Raw genomic sequence first — 22822 nt, forward strand, 5'->3', positions numbered from 1 at the left:
TTGAGCATAAGCTTTCATGGGCTAAAACTCACTTCATCGGATGCATGCAGTGGAAAATACAGTAGGAAGATATATATACACAGAGGACATGAAAAAATGGGTGTTGCCATATTAACTATAACGAGGGTAATCAGTTAAGGTGGGCTATTATCAGCAGGAGAAAAAAAACCTTTGTAGTGATAATCAGGATGGCCCATTTCCAACAGTTAACAAGAAGGTGTGAGTAACAGTAGGGGAAAAAATTAGCATGGGGAAATAGGTTTTACTTTGTGTAATGACCCAGCCACTCCCAGTCTTTATTCAAGCCTAATTTAATAGTGTCAAGTTTGCAAATTAATTCCAATTCTGCAGTTTCTCGTTGGAGTCTGTTTTTGAAGTTTTTTTGTTGGAGTATTGCGACTGTGAGGTCTGTAATCAAGTGACACAAGTACTCCTCATTCTTTTTGCTGATACAGACTAACACGGCTACCACTCTGAAACCAGAAACAAGAAAGAAAATGCAATATTTACTTACAGCATTGGTTAGTTCTAATAAAATTAATTTTCACTTTCAGAATTGTCATTTGGATGAAGCTCAATTAGCAATATGCCATGGCTGATCTATTTACAGTTTCCTTGAGAATTTAAATGGAATTGAAAGCCAATGAGACATGTGCTCCTAAGTCACTTAAGCACTTAAGAATCACCCCTGTATCATTGCTCTATTATTTATGCAGAAAATATTATTTCTGATAAATATGAACTTCTGCATGTGACTTGTATCAGAATTCAAATCTTTAAAGGCTAGATTGCACCTGACGGGGCAGCTCTGAGCAAGGGGTGGTGTGTGAGTTGCAGCATCCCAGGTGTAGACATGGGAGTCATTAAGGCACAATTTTTTGCTTCTGTTTGCTCCAGGGAGAGATTGGTAGGAATTGTCACTGGTCTGTAGCAAATTATGTCCCCCACTCCTTACGCGGGTTCAGCTGTGCAGCTCAGCAGAAGTCATGGCTGTTCCCTTCCCCATCCGTCTTCTCTGACTGAGAATGTGCCTTTTTACTCCTGTATGCCTGGCCTCAACGTCCATGTTAGCCCAGCCAGGAGTTAAGGGTTGGTTTTTGTTGTTGTCTTCTGTGTAGGTGTGCAGTACAAGTCACAATCTAGCCCAAAGTCACCACAGTTGAGTCTTCATTAGACAGATATCTATGGTTCCCTCGAGGTATTCATCACTAATATATAAATATACATTTGACAACCAACCACAGCAGTGGCCTGATATTTAGCAGTCACACCCAGAGATCTCACAATCACTTAGAAGTGCCTCTAACCCCATCTATGGGATAATGAAGATGTCTTAAAAAAAGGCTGCAGATTTCCTTGCCTAACATAATAAAGTGCTGTCAGGAGAATAACAACAGTACATTTTGTTCGAGTGTTGCTCACTTCACTCTTTTTGATTTATGTGTTTCTTCTTTTACTTGTAATGTGTTTCATTGGATCTGTGTGCAGAAATCAATATAGAAATTTAGCTGCTCTCACTCTGTCTTTCAGTGAGCTGCAGGGGAGCAATCTCAATGGAAATTGTATTGATCTCCAAAAACAGTAAAATACAGTAAAACAGCTAGAATTTCTGGCTCATTCACTAATTCATTTGCTCTGAGTATCACATGCAGATTTGTTGGTAAGTAGACTAATGCAAAAGGTATATGGCTAAAAAATTTCATAAACATGCATTTATTTCCCCAAAAGAGGACCTTTTGTAAAAGAATTGCCAACATTTACTTTAATGCAAGTGTATCAATAATCTCTAAAAAATGCTTTTGCTATCACACCCATTTTATATTTTATTTATGCAGAGAAACATATTTTAACAGCTTGGAGATGCTTTTCACCACCTGAATATCACTATATCCATAGTCAGGAGTGGACCAAAAACCTGCAAGGCTTATTAAAGATAACCATCCCATTAGTGTCAATGGTATTGCTGTCTGAGTAAAAAGAACTTGATTTGGTCATTAGTGGGAATGGAGAATAGTTTAATCTGGCTGGAAATATCACAATCCTGGTACAATTAATTAAAACATCAGGGATGTACTAGACACATTGAGGAAATACTGAAATTATACCAGATCTAAGAACATATATACTGCCATATACAGTCAGTAGTGAATAGCGGGACACCTGAACCATAAAAATACACATATATCTAACTATATATATATAGGGGCCACCAGCTAAATGTGCTGGAGCTCCTTTGTGAAGTTTTTGATTTAAAGAATCTGCAGGATCAGCCAAGTGCTTTAAGAGACCAATGCACCACCCCCAGTTTGAAGGCAGAGGAGGTGAGAGTCGGAGGTGAGGTCAGTTGAGTGTTACAAGCTGTGAGCGAAGGGCAGGACTGGGGTGCTGCCTTGGGCTTGTCACCAGCAGAATGGACTACATGGGACTGAGCGGACACGTGCCCCCCAGGTCCCCTGGGGGGGCGGAGCCAGGGGAAGGGAGGGGCGGGTCCGCAGGAGTCTGACTCCTCCCCCTGCACAAAGTAGATGCGCTGCGGGCGGGTGGCTGCGATGCTTGGCAAGGCCCCCAGGTCGCACGGAGTGATCGTTCCCGCACCCCGGGCGCAGCAGAGCTCGCCCCAGTAGCAGCCCTGCCTGCGGGGCCAGGATTACCGCACGCCCGCCGCTTGGCGGAGAAGGCACCCGCTTGCAGCCCGGGCAGCAGCCGGAGCCCGTGTCCGGGCGTGGGGACCCCCGGTCCCAGAGCTGCGATGGAGCGCAGGGTGGTGCTGGCGCTGCTGCTGTGGCTGGGGACCCGACCGGCTCCAGGTAAGGGGCGCTGGGCTGGAGCAGCCGGTGCGCGCGGGGAGCTCGCGTAGCGGCTCGGGGCACCTCCCCCTGGGGCGAGGGGCCAGTGGAGCGCAGATGTTGGGACACGAGGCCGAGCAGCCGCGACTGGAAATACCTGAGCCTCGGGGCAGCTACTCTGATGGGGGCAGGGCGAGGGCCATTCCCGGAGCCCCCTGGGATACGATGGGAGGTTTGTTCCTGCCCCCAAAGCGAGCAGGCTCGGAGGAGCCATACTCCGGACATAGCGGCGGGGGCAGGGGAGAATAAACCCACGGCGAAATCATGCCCCTATTGAAGTCAATGGGAGTTTTGCTCTTGACTTCAGTAAGGCAAGGATTTCACCCTGTGTCCATGGATTGTGTTTGCTGGTGACCTGGGGACGATCCTCAGCTGGGGTGAATTGTGATAGGGAAGTCAAGGAAGCTATCACCATTTACAGCTCCAGTTGAGGATCTGCCCCAGAGCTATTTTTGTTGTTAAAGGTGTTAGCCTTGGCCATGCCCTCCTCCTTCCCCTGAGGTCTCCAGAGGAAGGCTGTTCCTTATCACAGTTCAGGTGCTGCAAAGGGCAGGACATCCTGACTGGTCACTCCGCGCACGGGAGAGTAGGCAGGTGCACAGGCTATGGCTTTACAAGGAGAATTTGGAGAGACCACGAAGTCTGATTAGCATGTCGGGCGTTGGAGCCATAATTTCACCCCTGAATCTTTTCTAGAAAACACAGGAAGCGAGGGACAGTTCTGCCAAACTTTCCCATGCCCAAAGCAAATCTTAATGAAAGGAAAGAAACAGGAGAGAAAAAAAGGAGTTTCCTTCTATCTGCGGAGAGTTAACAATATGATGTGCAAGACACAACGCAACCAACCCCTGCCTTTACAGCCTCAACAAGACTAATTCCAGTTGCTGGAAACATCCCCTGTTCATTATACCACTGGATGGGGAATAAGTGGTTCAAAATCGTTTAAATTCAGCATGATAGATTAGTTCTATTCTCTGTCCTATCAGTGGAGGTTTCAGAAACTGAGAATAAGCCAAGTGAAAACAATCATACTGAGGTTAATACCTTAGCAGAAATTGCATCTTAAATATATAGGGATGACTTTTTACATTAATTAAAATAATGCCTGTGTTTGGAGCAAAAATAAACATTTTGACTATTATAATATGGATATTAATTTAATGTCAGACACTTGGATGTTTATCCAATAAATAATGCTATTTTATTGACCCTAGTGTTAGTACATCATGGGTTTTTAAATTGCATACGTAAGTTATCAATGCATTTGCTTTTGGAATAGTCTCTTTAGAGAGATGCATACGAGCAATTGTATTTAATAGCATAATGTTACACCTTGAAGAAAATAATCTAGACAGAGGTTGGTCACAGTTTGATTGAGACTGAACACATCCTTGACTAAACAGAGCTTATCTTTAGCTTGGTTTTTAGGTCTAACTAAGCAACACTTAATGAGGAAAAAATAATCTCAATTTTAGTACAGACCATATTCTGCTCTTATTTATCTGTACACTAGTCTCGTTGAAGGCATGGGAGCTATAGGCATGCAGATGGGAGCAGGATTTGGTCCAGGAAGATTTAATCCTGTTTACTTGATAGTTAGATTAGATAAATCATGATTTGCAATGCCTATGATAGGGAGTAAGATGCATATCTTGATTTTGATTTGATTTTCCATCCTAATTAAAGTTTTTACATTAGTGGTGGCTTTCTAGAGTAAAGTGCAACAGAAATCAATTATCTGAAACCTACTGTCAATAAAGAATCTCCTTAGGAAGGGTTTGATAAAAATATAATGAAATCCTGAAAAAATATTGAAGCCCCTAGCTCTAGGATGACTTTACTGTCATTGATACCAACTCTATTACCATTCATCAGATCTGTCTCTCAATATAACTCACTTGGGTCCTTCCCATACCTGGCATCTTGCTGCTTTATAATCATGGACTTGAATGGTATCAGAAGCATTGAAAAGAAGGCTGTAGAAGAAATTCCTGTTCATAATGAAGAAATAATTCTTGCATTTTAAAACATGTTCCTCTTGTTAGATGGGCTTGTCTGCTAGGTATAGAAACATTTGTTTAATTTTAGTACTGAGAGATTGCACTATTCATAGCTGTTGTGATGGCTGGCAAACGTAACAGGCCTAATTCTTTACTACATTACACCAATGTAACTTCACTAAAGATATTGCACTTACACTGGCATAAAACTGGTGTAACACAATGGAGAATCAGACTCAGTATCACATCCTCAGACTTTACAATTACTGTATTAGCTACATTTAGTTATGAAGACTAGTCTGTTTCTTCCAGACAGTTAAAAGATTAATGAGATGTGTCCCGGTATGCTAGTACCATCGCTGTTCATTTTCTTGTGTAAGTTCACTCACTGACTCCTTGTACATCCGTATTTGCATCAATTCTTCTGTTGTACAAGTGCTCCGCGTTGTCTGGCCAAGGTAATGTTTCAGAACTTACTCAGATCTCTGTACTCATCCTTTACTGACACAGAACTCCCAAAGGGAGTGAGTATAGTAATAAATGCCGAAAACATCTCTTTGTGTTCTTTGAAAGATTGCGCAGACTGCCTTACTGAACAGTTACGTCAGAACAAATATTGGAAATGATCTTGCAAGCTTTAACTGATATGAGTATTCTCACTGAATGCAATGGAACCAATCACCCAAGTAAAGTTTGATAGGAACAGGTTTTCTTAGGGTTTCAGGCAACGAAGGAAACACATTAGAAAATATGATAAAGGAAAACAAGACTGGGTCAGATGACCTTGAGTTTATGATGCACTATGTAAAATAACTCTTAGCAGAATTTGTTAATCAGCAGCCTTGGCAAATTTATTATTCAATTTATTATAAGACCTTTCCCAAGGGAGTGAGATCATCAGATGAAGGTTCACTTTATTTCAATGTCCCATATCCTCTTGTTAGACCTTGAAGTTGGTAATGCAAAACAACAGGAACTCCACCCGAGCTTTATGAATTGCAGAGCTATTCTGCTAGCTCATGACCATCTGCCCATTCTTCCTGTTATGACAGAGCTCTTGAACTTCTACTGGGATGTGTGGAAAGCAGTAGAACAGTTTAACACATTAAGCAAATAGGTCAACTTAAAACATGCTACATATACATTCATACAGTGCTTTTCTAATTGAATCTGATATGTTTTTGGCCCATTAATTTGTTGATTTTATTTTTGCAGGCTTGTTCATTTCTCCGGATCAACCAAGTCTTAGCATCCAAAAAGATATCCTTACAATAACTGCAAATGATACTCTAAATATTACTTGCAGGTAAGGGCAACTTTGGCCTGCGTTATGATGATGAGAATGATTTATTAATTTAATTTTGATATAGAGGTGGACCCTTCCTTCTACTCCCTCTTTCCTTGTCCCCCCCCATCTCCTTCTCCACTGCAGGCCTTGGGCTGAGTATTAGAGGGTTACATCATGAGGGGATTAAAAAACAAAATGAAAGCTATTGGCTAATCAGGGGATGTTCTCAAGAGTTTAGTGTGTCAGGTGTGTTAAGTTTCAGAGTAGCAGCCGTAGTCCCTGGGTAGCCCTAGCCACTCCCCTGTGTGGGAAAGATGGGGTGCAAGCAGCAGGGATTGGGGAGAGTACTCTGGAACATAGTGGAGTTTGCTAGGGGTTAAGCAGAGCCCTTGTCACCTCGTTTACCCCCTTTTTTGAGTCCTTGTATGGCTTAGATTCATCACCTCTTAATATTCAAATGAAGAAACTTTCTTGTAGCTGTGTGGAATTGAGCATCTCACACTCATTTATCGGATTTAGCATGTTTCTTAATGTTAAATAATTAAGTTTGTCTAATAGCTATTTGTCCTGAAGTTAAAATGGACCATTCAAGAATGAGTAGGACTGAGTTTTCCTGGCATGATAATAGCAAGCCCCATTTGCCCTAATACAGCTCCCTCCTTTGTTTTGCTAGTGGTCAAAGAGCTTTGGAGTGGCTGTTGCCTAACAATCAGAGCAGTTCTGAGAAACATGTTGCAGTGACGGACTGCAGGGACGGCCCCTATTGTAAGATGCTCACTCTTACAAAAGTAATAGGGAATGACACTGGGGACTACAAGTGCTTTTACAGAGACACCCAGGCAACTACAAGCATTTATGTCTATGTTCAAGGTAGGTGGTTACATCCGAAGAAGTGGGTTGTAGCCCACGAAAGCTTATGCTCTAATAAATTTGTTAGTCTCTAAGGTGCCACAAGTACTCCTGTTATTTTTACAAGATTCTTACGTGATTCCTACCTATCAATAAGATTAAAAAGAAACAATGGTGTAACAGGCATTTCAAAAAGCTTTGTTCTGAAGTAATGTTCATTGGATTACCCACAGAAAAACCTATTTGGCAAAGCATATGCCTCAAGATCAACAGTTGTAAGCTGGAGACTGTCAGCTTAAGAAGAAAGCAGTTACCAGTCCACTTGTCCTCCAGGTTTTAAGGAAAACAAGAATATAAATATACATCCATTCTATAGGTGCCAGATCCTGCAGTTTCTCCTTTCATTGAACTCCAACTGAAGTTTATGGCCATTCTGTGTAGTAAATAACTGCAGAAACTGTCCCTTAAAGTGCCGATAAGTGGTTAAAGTAGATTGAAACAGGAGAGGGAACTCTCATCATAACAGTCAAGGAAGTGGGGGAGATCAGGCTTCTTTCATGAGACTTCTAGCATTTCCCATTTGATCAAGCTACAAAGTTTACATAGCAGAATGGCATCGCATGGTTTTTCAATACGTCCATTTCCAGCCAAAATGTGGAAACACAATGTGTGCGCAAAAATATATACAAAAAGCCAGCCAAATGTATTTGACTCTCAAAAAACAACTTTTTCTCAGTTTGTATTTTACATTATCCTTATTAGTTCTATGCAGATCGTATCACAGAGATACATTTGCCTACGCCATATAAATTTGTGTGGGTGGAATAATAAACAGAACAATGCAACAGCAGAAACTTAGCATATATTTTAGCTGTGATGGTAGGAACATTTTTTGATAGTAAACTGTGAGATCTTTGATCACAGCTTTTCTTCTCAGTGGCAGCTTTTGGAGATATTTTTCATGGATGGTACAAATGATCACCTTAAGTTGTAAGTGAGGCATTTGCATCACATAAAAGATTACTTCATGCTGAGCTTGGCCTCCTGTCTTTCAGCTTCCAAATGTTTACGTGCCTGCAGCCCTTCCTCCTGTCCTGCTGACCAGGCTGACTTTACAATTAAAATTGGGACCAATTTCCTGATATTGGAATTCTTGGCCTTGTGAAATTGACATTCTGTATGCAAATTTTTGTGTGGAATAACTACATGTCAATATGCTAGTTACCATAAATAGAAAAGTCCCTGTTCCCATAATTAATAAAATCTGTTAGCCTAATTTACTTCTCCAGACCGTAGCCCACACATCAATACTGGGATCTGATCTGTTTGCATGCAGAACTACTGTAGACTTCAGTAGGAGTTTCACACATGCAAGGATTATAGGGTATTTGTATATAGCACTCGCATTTGTATTATCCAACGGGACAATGTTCAGATCAAGTCTGAAATTTGGTCTATCTTACAGCTGTTGAACTCTGATGGGGAAATCCAGATAGATTTCAAGAACTAAGTTTTCAAAACTCATGCTTTCAGTTGCACCCATATAAAATGCATGTGGATGCAACTGCAAAGCCTTCAGTTATGCATGCAATTTAGATAGCTGCACACACAGAACGGCATTAGACTAAGCCCCTGACTATTTTCACTGTTGATTATCTAGCATCAATTATCTGTGCACGCCTGCATGCACAGGTTTGTTACTACAATTTATGGTCAGAATTTTGAAAAGTTGGTCGATAATATATAGGTTTGTTTATAAAGCCACTTATTTATTGTTGAGAATTTAAAAAAGAATAGCCATTATTTTAGGGGTTATGAAGCACTTAGCTACTTATAACTAATATTGGGATCCATTCCTACAGTTCTTACACAGGCAGAAGTCACATTGACTTAAATTGGAGTTTTGACTGAGTAAAGACTTCAGGGTCAGGCACCCAGAATTATGTTGACACCATTAATGTGTATTTGGGCATGATGGTACTGTAAAAAGAGGAGGAGTTAAACTTAATAGTGATGTCAATTTCATCTCCATTCACATACAAGAAAATACAAATGTTTGCCAAATAGAAAAGGACTACAAAGACAGGAAAGGAAAGAAAAATAAGAGGGAAAAAATAGCATGTTGTGTCCTTTCAAACGAAGAGATTATAACAAATGCAAATCAAATATTCTTTTAGATTACAGATCTCCATTTGTGACTTCAGTTAGTGACCAACTTCATGTTATATACATTACTGGGAACAAAACAGTGCTGATTCCATGTCTTGGATCCATATCAAATCTCAATGTATCACTTTATGCGGTAAGAAAAAAGTCAAATATTTCAGTACTTATCTCTAGAATTAGCTAAATGTCAATTTACATAAATACGGTGGATTAAAATAGATATCTTAAAAAGAGCTTCTCATCTTTGGACATTATGAAACTTACGAACAGAATGGGAATGCTATAACTATACTAACAAATGATACTTCTTGTGTAAAGATCTGTTGACTGCAATGAGAATGTGGCCTGAGTCAGGATGCCAAGTCTGGATCCATAATGTTGTAGTAAATATTAGACTTACAATATGAATTTATTTAGTTTTGGAATTATACTGAATGTTTTATTGATCTTTTAACAGAGGTATCCAGAAAAGTTATTTGTTCCTGATGGTAAATCAATCTCATGGGATAATAAAAAAGGCTTCACTATTCCCAGTAACCTGATCAGCTATGCGGGCATGGTCTTCTGCGAAGCTAAAATAGATGATGAAAGTTACCAGTCTGTGATGTACATAGTTGTGGTTGTAGGTAAGTCAAAGATTACTCTCCAGGGTCATTGTTTTAGGCAGTGCTATTTTGCTTGATGCAACATATTGACCAGTTACATTTGATTGGACTGTAGATCAGGAATACTGAAAATACAATTAACATAAAATGCATGTTTTAATATGTATTGCTTTGGGGAAAAAAAACAACACCTGAATTTAAAGGGAAAATATTATTGTGTTCTGTTTCGGGTGAATCGCCGGCATCTGTGCTTGGGATTTTACCTGCTCTTCCTTGATGCTGCTTTTTTCAATCATGCAGGGTTTTATTTTTCCTAAACTTCCGCTCTTTTGTAATGAATGTCAGCATAGAGTGAAGGACCTTGAGAACAGGCACCCCAAAGTATCACTAGCAGCTCAGGAAAGAAGACAGGGTTCTAGCTTGCTGTGAGGAGAAACAGGGGAGCATGTCACACTAGAAATGCAAAACCTGGCCTGACCCCAAGACATTCTTGTTTCCCTGCACGCTAATGTCCTGGGCCTAACTGGATGAATATGGCTCTGACACATTGAAGTTACCTGCTCCTCCAGGGCAACATGAGGACTCCTCTTAGGCCCCCACCCATGCTGAAACTGCAATGACCTCCTCCTGGACTGTTGAGCACACTCCCACCTCCAGGGCTGGAAGAGGCCAATCCCCCACCTCCCGAGCCTCATTGTGACACTGAGGCTTGGTGAGGTAGGATCAGCACATTCTCATCTAGACTCGGAGATTCCTAAAGAGAGGAAGAGAAAAATAGGGAGTATCTCACCACCCCATCTCCCTTTAGGGGCAGCAGTTTCCCCACAATTCATCATCCTCTGCCTGGTTTTGAGTCATTTGGGATTTTTGGATATGTTTTGTCATATTTCACATTTTTTATTACAGGTTTTATGCCTTGCACAGTTTTGCTAATGCCAAATTGTTGGTGGTGGTAAAGTTCCAAGCACATCACCTGATGCCCACTTTTGGTCTATCATAATATTTGGGGAGTGGGGTTTGTTTCCATGCTATTGTGAATTTTGTGGTTCACCATTGAGATTCTCCTCTGAGTGCTCTCTAACATTGCAAGGGGCCAAGAAACCCTTCCATAAGAGTTGAGGATGCTTAGCAGCTCCCAGGATCTGTTCCAAACATCTCTCTCTGACTCCAGCTTAGAAGAACTGATGTCTCACCATGTCAGCTTCTTTTATCTTACTGTGTCTGACCATGAGGGAGCTTCTGGAAAATGGCCTCACAGTAGCCCACTCACTCTGCATGTGCTAAAATCTGAAAGTAGACTGTACTTGCCCGAGACCCATTGTGTGTCAGTACAACTTTTGGGCACCCTTACCCTTTTCATCTCCACTTTTTGAAATTGGGTGTATGCCCATCTCCCCACTGCACTCAAGCTTCTGGGATTTCTGCTGTGTGGGTGTAACTCCTAAGGGAGAGAGTAAATGCCATTGGGAAAGCGGCATCCTTACGTCATTTAGCAGAATGTTTTTTCAAACTCTGTTCCTTTTGCTTCTTCCAGGATACAGAATTTATGACTTAACTATGAACCCTCATCACCAAATAGAGCTGGCAGCAGGGGAGAAATTAGTTCTAAATTGTACTGTGAGGACGGAGCCAAATGTTGGAATTGATTTCAAATGGGACTACCCTTCTGTTAAGGTAAAACAATCATTTCCTAATACCATGCCCTAGAGCCCTGAAAGAAGCAACCTCTTGCTAGAAATACAAAAGGATGCTCCTGTGTTTTAGCTCCCATGGTTATTTTAGCTTCCACAGATACAATTAAAGTTTGGGTTAACCACTTACCCGCTCCTCTGTAAATATTAACAAACCAGTTGATGATATATGAAGAGAAGGAATCACCAGCCTATATAATATATAGCCTGGATTACGGTTTTGTGAGGACCTGGGCCTGAGCAAGTGGGGGACCCTCCCCACCCCTTCCACCTGCAGTTCCTCCCTCACCCCCCCACCGCTCCTGCTGGGGAGCAGGGTTGGGGCATGGGGACTTGCCCCGCTCTGCCTGCCCAGCGCTACTGCCGGGGAGTGGGGTTGGAGTGTGAGGGCTTCTCTGCTCCCTGGAAGGAGTTCTGGGTGGAGTGGGTCAGGGTGTAGGGGTGTCCATTTTTCTGGGGGCCCCCAATTGTCCGGGGCCCCTGGGCACGTTCCCCATTGGCCCAGTGGCTAATCCGCCACCGGTGTGGAGGATCGGGGGAAGAGTTGGAATGAACTGCTTCTCAGAGCTTTTACTCTGTTACAGGGAAAACGTGCTACAGTCAGAGACTTAAAAACATCATCAGGGAATGAGCCGAAGAAGTTCGTAAGCACTCTTACCATAGACCATGTGACCTTAAATGATAGAGGCCGATACAACTGCACAGCATTCAGTGGCCTTATGACAAAGAAAAACAGCACATATGTCATTGTCCATGGTATGGAATTCTCTGATTTAATTCTGGATATTTATAGGTGGGGATTGTTGGGATGGAAAATGCATAAGTTGAAAGCAATTAGCTGCACAGTATGTCAATCAAAACGTTTGTCGTATAAGCCTTCTGTTCTGAACTGTCAGCCACAGTGTTTCCATTGCTTCTAGTTGTTTTTAGTAGCATTGTTATAGCTCAAGGTTTTTCTATTTTAATGTTAAAGGGTTTTCTCTTAGGACCTTGTATGTGATTATCACTGAAAGCTGTTACGTAGTCTAGAAAAAGTGATACTAAAACTCAGAATGGCTGGCGGTCCCTCTATTTAATCTCTCCCTATGTGGTACTGTAAAGTTGAAACTGTATATTTCGGGTCAAATTCTGCCACTCTTCCTCCTACTGAATAGTACCTGACTCCCCAGGTAGTTCCATTGATTCCATTGTGGCTACCTGCAGAGAAAGGTGTTACTTGCATGAATAAGGGTGGCAGAATCCAGCCCGCGGCTTTTTGCATTCTGAAAATTGGATTCAGCTTTACTTTTGGTCATAAGGAAATGACTCAGAGGAAATGACTCTGGCCAAATCCTATCCTTCCTCAGTCCTCAATCAGGCAAAACTCCATTGGCTACAAAAAGCTGATTTTTTTGAATGAGTGAGAAAGAATTGCAGGATTTGATCCAATATTAACTAGTGCAGCAGCACTGCTAGTTATGGATGTACTGTATGTCTTACACAGGAGCACTAAGGCTGACTTGAAGTTGTGACTAAGTCTGATTTTCAGCATCAGCATTTTGATTTTTTCAGTTCACACTGATCATAGTCCATTCTTCTGCCAGGACCAGAAACAGTTCCCCCTTCTCTGTCACAGCTGTATCAGATATTAAACGGATACTCTATTTGATCTTAGCCAAAAGGCCAATCATGCTGTTGGGCTGATTACAATTTTGCTTTCTGTGGTTGCAGAAAAGTAGTGTAAATCCTTTCAGAGTTGTGGGATTTTTTGGGTTGCAGAACTTCAGATAGATAGCTTCAATCTCTGCTCAATTATGTAATTGTATCACGTGAAGTTTTGAGTACTGTTATGTGCTGAAATGGAAAAATTGAGCCCTTTTTGTCTGACTGTGTAAGTGGAAACCTTGGAGAGGTTTAAATGCGATATTGTGTTACCAACACATACTTTACAGCACTTGGTTTGCATTGCTTGTTTTGTTACACGGCAACAGCGGCTAGGGAGGACAGAGCATTGGGACTGAGAGTTGCTGTGTGGAGCTGAGAGCAGACTCTTGCCTCTATTGCTGTCGAGAGTCCCCTGGTAGCTGAATTAGTCCACTTTTCTGTGCAAGGGGTGAAGGAAAAGGCATGGCCGGGGGAGAGGGGCTGCATACCCCTGTGTGGCACAGAGCATCCCTAGGGATGTGACATGGGCCAGAGGCAGGTTGGGGCTGGAGGATCCACTGCTATGTATGTTGTCTTGTCCTGTCCTTCCCACACAGGAGTGCTCCATTGCTTCACTGCCTCAGAACCCCTCTGAAGCCTGTGGAGGATTCCCTCTTCCCCTTTTCCTAATGGATCTCCCTAGTGCTCAACCCCAGTAGTTATGCTGGGCCCTGGGCTGAGGATTTACCTCATGGATTGTAATACTGCAAGTGCCTGTGCTGGTACATGGACCACTTTGTCATTTACATCTGCTGCCTTTCATCTCCAATTACATACAACCAAATTGGAGACAGTTTACATTTCTGGCAATATGGAAAGGCAATGTTTTGTTTCAAGCCCATCAATTAATTTCTTGCAGAAAAACCTTTTATCCGTTTGGACAGAATGGGGTCTGTGGTGGAGACAAGGGTAGGAGACCAAGTCAAAATCCCTGTGAGATTTACAGGCTATCCTCCGCCAGAAGCAAAATGGTAAGAGTCAGAATGTGATGCCTTTAAAACAGATTGTGGTATTATATGTCAAGCTGACTCTCTAAAGTATTTAAGCAACAGAGGGTCCTGTGGCACCTTTAAGACTAACAGAAGTATTGGGAGCATAAGCTTTCGTGGGTAAGAACCTCACTTCTTCAGTATTTAAGTTACCATGTATTTTCTTTAGGTATAAAAATGGAAAAGCCATCAGCACAAATCATACCATTAAACTTGGTTACACGTTAACAATTACTGAGGCAAGTGAAAGGGATGCTGGGAATTACACCATTGTACTTACAAACCCCATTAACAAGGAGCAACAGAGACACACATTTAACCTGGCTGTGAATGGTAAGTGAGATATAAACAGTGCCTTTTCCTCTTTGGTTGTATATGTGTGTGTATAGAGTACTAACCCTTCCTTGACAGAAAGAGCTGGTAGGAGTCCTGTCTCTTAGAGCCCTGTGCTCCCCTTGATCTGTGTACTATCCAGATTTAAATTTGGCAAAAAAAAAAAATAAGGAGGTGATTCAAAACCACCAAGTCAGGGGACTGCAGGAAAGAAGTCCCATCTCAAACCTTGCCTGGACATTGCTTCAACCATCCACTGAATCTGTCTCCAGCTGGATCCTCATGCTGTATTTTACAACTCACGAGGTTTCAGGTTTTCCTTGTTGTTGGATAAAAGGATTTTTGTTTTTTATTTTCTGTGTATTATTTCTTTGCCTCTGTGTCTTGCTCTTTTCCTGTCCTTTGTGCTCTCTCCTGCTGCTTTTGTATCACGAGTCTTCCCCGCCATCGTCATCTGCCTTGTCCATCCTTCCTGCCACTGTCAGCTCTGTTTTGGCCTCCCCTTCCTCCCCCCCCACTACCCCCCACCATTCCCCTCTCTCCGGCACCCCTCCTCCACACTGCTCCTCAGGAAACATACTTGTCTAGATGCTTCCAAAATAGTAGGTCTTCAAAAGAGCAGCTCTGCTAAGTACAGTGCGGTTTAGGTGGGGGCACAGTGGGAAATGGAGGCCAGTCACCTAATGCTGGAAGTAATATAAATTCCTTGGCTGGGGACAGTGATGGAAGGAAAGGGCTGTCTGAAGGGTAATTTGTAAGGGGTAGCTGTAAGTAAGCAACGGAAGGATTGCTGAACGTTTGGCTTGTATTGAAGCTACTCTGTGAAGTCGGCGCACTTCTTCCTTGATTCTTTTGCTCCCTGCTGAGGTCAGTGGGAGTTGTGGACACTCAGCACCATGCGGGAGGCTCTCAGAATCACACAGGCTCAGACCCTGGAAGGCGTATGGGAGTCACGGTGAGAGAGAAACCCCCGTGAAAGAGACTTTGTACATTTCAGAACAAACTGTGTTCTTGTTAGCAAGAGACAATGGCACAAGGCAAAGAATGTCGCTCCTTTATGATGGTCTGTGCATGTAACATGCAGGTTTTTCCTACAGTTCCACCTCAGATTGGGGAGAATGCTTTGTTGGCTCCTGTTGATTCCTACAAGTATGCAACTACTCAAGTCCTAACCTGCACAGTCTATGCCATTCCGGCCCCAGTCAATATCCAGTGGTACTGGCAGTTAGAGGAACAGTGTACATTCCGCCCTAAGTAAGTACAACATGATTTGCCAGTTAATCTGCACCACTTTATTTCTGTAACTATTCAGAGATTTTTTTAAAGTGCTGTAGGCGCTTTACAAAAATATAAAAATGCACCAAATCAAACACTAAGCAGCCAACCCCCTGGGTAGCACTTTGATAGTGCAAAAGGGTTATAAATCCAATTTAACTTGGAGATTCCTCAATGTAAGGGGACTCCCTGGGTAGTGTCGAAACAGTTTAGTGGCTTTATACCACCCCTCTTGCAGCCCTGCACAGGTGGTGTGATCAAGGGAAAGAGGGAATGGCTGGAGCCATTTCAGTGCTTCGATGATCTCCCCCTCTCCCACTGCACTGAAACAACCCCTCTGGGCCATTGGCAGCTGGGCATTGGTTAGAGAGCAGCCTTAGAGTTGCTAATTTCTGCTAGGGTCATCTCTGGGATTGGCGAGCCACAGACGTGGTATAAAGCCACCTTTCCTTGCACTGATGCAGCTCAGCCAGACTGGAGAATGAGGGGCATTTTGTACCCTGATTTTTGTCAGGTGTAAATGACTAAATGAGGTGTCAGCCACAGAACCACGCTCAGTAACTGTTGCTGCTGGACAGTGTTTGCAGACAAAGTTCCCATTTTGCTTCCATTTAAGTCAAGCTTTTACTTATTACAGCAAGTAGGCCCAAACTGCCCTCAGGTTGTCAAACATAGTCAAAATGAGCTAGATGTAGGTAGCATTACACGGAGACTGCGAGACTTGGGATCTGGTGGGCTGTTGCACAGAGTGAATTCCCCAGGCCAGGGCTAACCATGGATGAAACTCTACCACTGTTGTTTCTTGTGTTTGATGCTTTTTTGGCTGGCATCTTGCCTTGTTGGATTCCAAACACGTCTGTGGGCCCCATCAGTCAAACCTTGTTGGGCAGCAGCAAGTACAAAAACACAAGGAAAATTTGCTGTTTATGAGACTTGCAGCTCTTTGTGGGTTTTTTTTTTTACACCCATCAGCTGCTGAATACGATGCTGCTTGTTATCTATGTAAAAGCGTATCTCAAAGGAACTGCACTGATTGATGGTAGCCAATGATAGAGAGAGCTTCTGACCAAGATACATGCAGCTTCTCTTATCTGGGCCTAGCACAAGGCCAGACTTCCTTTTTAAAAAAAAAAAAAAAAAAAAAAAGCATTCTGCTTTCCTGTTTATAAAATGACTTCCACTAGCTTCTTTTGGTGCCTGGTCACTTCCTACACAAGAGCCACTGTCCTAAAGAAATTCTTTTAAGGAGTCCAGTGATTTCTATGTCTCTCTGTCTTCTTTTGAATGAAATTAACTTGAATTGTCAATTTATGACTGGAGGTTTGTTCCCAAAATAGCTTCTTCCCTCCAAGTATCCTTATTGGGCTGGCTTACGCAGATTAATTAGGCTATTTACCTCTAGGCCTGGGAATTCCTAGTTTTATAAAGGACAAAGGTCTTGGAAGGTTGTATGTACAATTACATAGAAAAGTTTTCAGGAACATTTCCCAGTTTTATAATATGGCCATTGTTCCATCTTTGATATTTTTTCTAAACTGAACAAAAATGGTCTCTTGAAGGTCGAGATTTTCCTTACCTAAAATGTATCTCTCTGTCTATTTCTCAGTCAAGTTGGTTTGGGAATCAATCCTTATGCATGTAAGAAATGGAAAGACATCACGGACAGAAAGGGCGGAAATCGGATTGAAAGAATTAAAAATCAGTTTGTTGCTATTGCTGGGAAAATGAAGGTGAGCTAATGTTCGTTTGTCTTAGTTAGGAATGACCAGTTTTTGAGAGTTCTGTTCAGCATTTCATGTATTTGTGAACATTATATCAACTGTGTTTAACTGTAATAGAGAAAGGCCTGGAGATTAATGAGCAGAAAAAATGTGGGAACCTATTGCTAATTTTAGTATAACACAATTTAAAAATACATATATAGAAATCTACATATAGATGGCTGTTAAAAGGAGGGAGGGGGAAAAAATTTCTTCTTAATCTCTGAGGATAGGACAAGAAGCAATGGGCTTAAATTGCAGCAAGGGAGGTTTAGGTTGGACATTAGGAAAAACTTTAATATCACATCAACCTCCAGGATGACCTGGGTACCAGAAACACCACTGATTTGTATTGTGCAGGAATTTACAGTTGTGTGGATAGCTACATGGCAATGCACCCAGCTCTTTTATGGTTTGACTCATTTAAGCCCTTTGGCACTAATGTGGTATGAAATTGCTTGGTTTGTTCTCTTGTAGACTGTAAGCACCCTTGTGATTCAAGCAGCAAACGTGTCAGCTTTATACAGATGTGTGGCTACTAACAAAGCTGGAGTGGGTGAGAGGGTTATCTCCTTTCATGTTACCAGTAAGTATAGCTTGTTGATTGCATAGCAGCGTTAAATTAATCTCATTCCCTCTGCTTCAACACATCATTTGGCTGATTCAAACCCTCATGATGACCCGTCTCTGTTATGCCTACTAAATATGGTCCTTATTCAGCATTGAAACAAATTTCTAACTTTAAGCATGACAAGGTGGGTGAGGTAATATCTTTTGTTGGCTCAACTTCTGTTGGTGAGAGAGAGACAAGCTTTTGCGCTTACACAGAGCTCAAAAGCGTGTCTCTTTCACCAACAGAAGTTGATCCCATAAAATATATTACCTCACACAACTCATCTCTCTAATATCCTGGGACCAACATGGCTACAACAACACTGCAAATAACTGTAAGTATATGAGCAGTTCCATTAAAGTCAATGGAGTTACAGTAGTGTGAACACTGGTATAAAGTGAGATCTAAATCAGGATCTTTGGTTGGTTAGGCATTTACAGCTATAAAGACCTATAAACGAGAAAAATTAAATAGTGTTATGAAATGAACAGAATCCATGAACAGTTGCACACATACAAAATGAAAAATGACTGCCTAGGAAGGAGTACTGCGGAAAGGTATCTGGGGGTCATAGTGGATCACAAGCTAAATATGAGTCAACAGTGTAACAGTATTGCAAAAAAAGCGAACATCATTCTGGGATGTATTAGCAGGAGTATTGTAAGCAAGACACAAGAAGTAATTCTTCTGCTCTACTCCGCGCTGATTAGGCCTCAACTGGAGTATTGTGTCCAGTTCTGGGCATCACATTTCAGGAAAAATGTGGACAAATTGGAGAAAGTCCAGAGAAGAGCAACAAAAATGATTAAAGGTCTAGAAAACATGACCTATGAGGGAAGATTGAAAAAAACTGGGTTTTTTTAGTCTGGAGAAGAGAAGACTGAGAGGAGACATGATAACAGTTTTCAAGTACATAAAAGGTTGTTAAAAGGAGGAGGGAGAAAAATTGTTCTTCTTAACCTCTGAGGATAGGTCAAGAAGCAATGGGCTTAAATTGCAGCAAGGGAGGTTTAGATTGGACATTAGGAAAAACTTCCTAACTGTCAGAGTGGTTAAGCACTGGAATAAATTGCCTAGGGAGGTTGTGGAATCTCCATCATTGGGGATTTTTAAGAGCAGGTTGAACAAACACCTGTCAGGAATGGTCTAGATAATGCTTAGTCCTGCCTTGAGTGCAGGGGACTGGACTAGATGACCTCTCGAGGTCCCTTCCAGGTCTATGATTCTATAAAAACTAAGATCCAGATTTTCAAAACTGGGTGACTTCAGTGAGAGCTTCTAGCGTCTCAGGACACTGGAAAATCAGATCACATATTTATGTGCCTAAATATGGATTTAGGAACCTAGCTTTAGGCATTCATTTTTGAAAATCTTGGTCTAAATGATATTTTTAATCCCGTCACAAAAATTGATAGTTAATGCTGAGGATAGTGCAAGGTTGCATAGGACAATTCTATTAATTACATAGATCTTCCTTGGACTTTGCTTGTGTGTGATTTTGTTGTTGTTGTTGTTAATGTGAATGATGGGCCTGATTCTCCAGTGCCTTGTGAAGTCATTTATGCCTGGGCAAAGTGAGTGTAAAACAAGGTGCAAAACACTGGAGAGTCAAACCCAATAAGTCTGTGAATCCTGATTTTCAAAATGGCTTTTTCTAATCAATATAAAAGGAAAGAACTTTATTAATATAACGAATGCACTATTTAATGAGCTATTTTTAATTTGCAGGGGGTCTTGAAATTAACCTTCAACCTAGAAACCAACCCACTGAAAAGGATAACATGTCCTTGCAGTGCACTGCGGACAAATTCACCTTTGAAAACCTTACCTGGTATAAACTGAGTCCTCGCACCTCACAGAGGCCCCTTGGGGGGTTGCCAATGCCTGTGTGCAAGAACCCGGATGATCTTCTGAAGCTGAATGCCACAGTTTCCAATAGCAATGGTGAAAATGTTACCTTAGAGCTCATCCTCCGTAACATTTCTCTTCGAGATCGAGGGGATTACGTTTGCATAGCCCAGGACAAAAAGACTAAAACTCAACACTGTCTTGTCAAGCACCTCACTGTTCAAGGTATGAACCCACTTACATATACCAAAGTAGATGGTTATATGCACAGACTGTGTATAGCTGGAAACAAAGATACTGCAGTCGCAGGAATCCTCAAGTGCTGTAGGACCTAGCGCGTTACCAATTTAAAGGTGTGCTCACTTGTAGAAGGGATTTAAGCAGTTGCTAATAATGAGACTGCCTTTAACGTGACAAGTGCATGAGGTCAAGTCCAGGCAGAATGTATCTGCTGTGCTGATGAACTGGCCAGTCACACTTAGTATTCCATTATTATGGAACAGAAATGGAAGGGTTAATAGGCCTGGTGTGGAAAAGCAGGGAATTGTGCTGTGCAAGCAAATGAAGTCTCTTTATTGATGGGCACAAACAGTGGCACAAATTGATAGCTCCACATCTATGATCTCTTTATACTTGTGACTTAACGTTTGACTGAACCTTTGGGTTTGAAACTGTGGTCATGCTTTAAAATTGTTATAAAAGCAGGGCAGCATTTCAGCACAAACAATGCCTGTGACTGGCTTTGGATGCAAACACAAGTGATCTTGCATAGAGGTCTTGCAATCCTGGCGTGGCAACTTAGGCCCTGATTCAGGAAAGTACTTTAGCACATGCTTATGGGCAGTCCTGAATACAGATGCTTTCCTGAATCAGAGCCTCAAGCACTATCAATATCACCTTTCTTGTAGTGGGGTTGGAAATGGAGACATGAGGGGAGGCAATTCCTGGCCAGTTCCCTCTTCTCCATCAGCCTGGGGGTCTCTAAATCATAAAACCAGACTCATGTAAAAGACAAAGGACTTCTCCTTATAATATTTTCTTAGCTATTGTCCTTGTCTCGTGTATCGTGGAAGATTAAATATGAGCTCTCCAGGAACACCATGATTGGTGCTATTGCAGTAAGGCCATGGGACTACGTTAGTGACTCAAACTTGAAAAGTGGCAGCGAGTGCTAAGGCATCACAAAAATGATTATACTTGGAAACTCTCAATAACTTTATTTTCATGCAAACAGAGCCTGTGGCCCCCACATTGATAGAGAGCCTGGAGAATCAAACAGCAAACATTGGTGAAACCATAGAAGTATCATGCCCAGCAAATGGAATTCCTCCTCCACACATCACATGGTTTAAAAACAATGAAACCCTTGTTGAAGACTCAGGTGAGGAACTGCTCCTTCAGTATGACTTGTTTCACTTGTCATTTGTTTTACGCAGGGCTCCCTATTGATTTCACTGCAGAGTTCAAGTGCGGAGTGGGGGCAGAATGTGGCCCTGTGTATTTTATACACTGTGAGGGTTGTGTATGCAAAAGTATAGCTAAAATAATTGCAACCATTGAATTCTTAACAACAACCAGAGCCCATGCAAATAGCAGAATTAAGAACAATTCCTTTTTTCAGGTATTGTTGTGAAAGATGGGAACAAAACTCTAACCATACGCAGGATAAGGAAAGAAGATGGAGGTCTCTACACCTGCCTTGCTTGCAATGTCCTCGGATGCAAAAAAGCAGTAACTTTTTTTGCAGTAGAAGGTCAGTACAGATTTGCTTCTCTTATTTATTTGTGCTTGAAATGATAACTGCTAAAAAGGAAGCCTATGCATCATGTCTTGGTCACAGTTTAGAAAATGTACTAGCAGTGCCTTTGCTGAAAGTTTCCTTATGCCAAAGTGGATCAGATTCATTTATTGATAAGGCTCCTAATCAAGCTCGAAATGGGTGAGGTCACACCAAGCTGGCAACCCAGTGATTTTGGTTTTTGAGGCTGATATCTTGGTCTCCAGAATCACAGCTTTCATTATGAAATCACAGCTGACCATTATGGTGGTAGAGAAAAACCTGAAAACGTAGAGTGAGTGCAAATCAAGGCGATAATACCTGCATCTGAGTCTGCAGAGAGCCTAGCACACCTCAGTGGGTATTAATGAGGATACTTAACAATGCTGACAGTTAAATTATTTCACTGCTGTCAAGGCATCATGGGCCATATAATGGAAAAACCCAGTGTGCTATTGTGTGGGAGAACCTATGTGACGCCAGGGCTGAAATGTACAGGAACATACTTTGAGAAATGGGGGTGGGACAGAAAGGAATTCCTTTGATGCTTGTTATCAAATATCCCAGTTTAAGAAGTTAAAGAAATGTTAGAAATGTTGTTTCATAATACAGGGGATCATTCTTGCAACATCTTATTTCCTACATAGCGTGATCACTTTTTTCTTTGCATGAGAAAAAGTTATTCATTTCTGGGTGCTCAACATTCATCTAGATTTTGTGTTTTCAAAAATAGCAATTTCCTTTAAAATATAAGATTTCACCTTTTATTTCTTAATTGCAAAGGGCCAAATTCTTCCCTCGATTATGCACATTCAGCCTCACCAAAACAAGGTGTGTAACTAAGGGCAAAATTTGGCCATAAGAGTCTGACTAATCCTTGCTGCCATTTCATTGTGCACTAATTTGTAGGAATCAGAAAGCTTCTGAGAAAACAATGGATCAAATCCTGTGCTGACCTATCTCCTGCAAAATTTCATTCCTCATTGTCTTGAGTGGGGTTTCACAGTGTGTAATTCGTATGGAACTTGGCCCAATATTCCTACCTATAAGAATCAAGCATTGCCTTAGTTGGCTTGCTACATGGGACACTTTTAAAATG

At 41.7% G+C, this 22822-nt stretch overlaps 1 protein-coding gene across 1 annotated transcript in view; it reads left to right on the forward strand.

The window, feature by feature from the left end:
* Positions 1–2728: 2728 nt before the first annotated feature.
* KDR (kinase insert domain receptor) overlaps positions 2729–22822 on the forward strand; it is a 35384-nt gene continuing 15290 nt past the window's right edge. The window contains exons 1-15 of the mRNA XM_065404670.1: positions 2729–2807; positions 6062–6152; positions 6808–7004; positions 9161–9285; positions 9607–9775; positions 11289–11428; positions 12030–12201; positions 13988–14099; positions 14287–14450; positions 15548–15704; positions 17332–17455; positions 17963–18071; positions 19827–20171; positions 21181–21327; positions 21568–21699. Of these exons, the coding sequence (XP_065260742.1) occupies positions 2750–2807; positions 6062–6152; positions 6808–7004; positions 9161–9285; positions 9607–9775; positions 11289–11428; positions 12030–12201; positions 13988–14099; positions 14287–14450; positions 15548–15704; positions 17332–17455; positions 17963–18071; positions 19827–20171; positions 21181–21327; positions 21568–21699 (2242 nt within the window). The 5' untranslated portion in view covers positions 2729–2749. The remainder of the gene's footprint in view (positions 2808–6061; positions 6153–6807; positions 7005–9160; positions 9286–9606; positions 9776–11288; positions 11429–12029; positions 12202–13987; positions 14100–14286; positions 14451–15547; positions 15705–17331; positions 17456–17962; positions 18072–19826; positions 20172–21180; positions 21328–21567; positions 21700–22822) is intronic.

This window comes from Emys orbicularis, chromosome 5 (genome assembly GCF_028017835.1).
Source record: "Emys orbicularis isolate rEmyOrb1 chromosome 5, rEmyOrb1.hap1, whole genome shotgun sequence".
In the NCBI taxonomy this organism is placed as follows: domain Eukaryota; kingdom Metazoa; phylum Chordata; order Testudines; family Emydidae; genus Emys; species Emys orbicularis.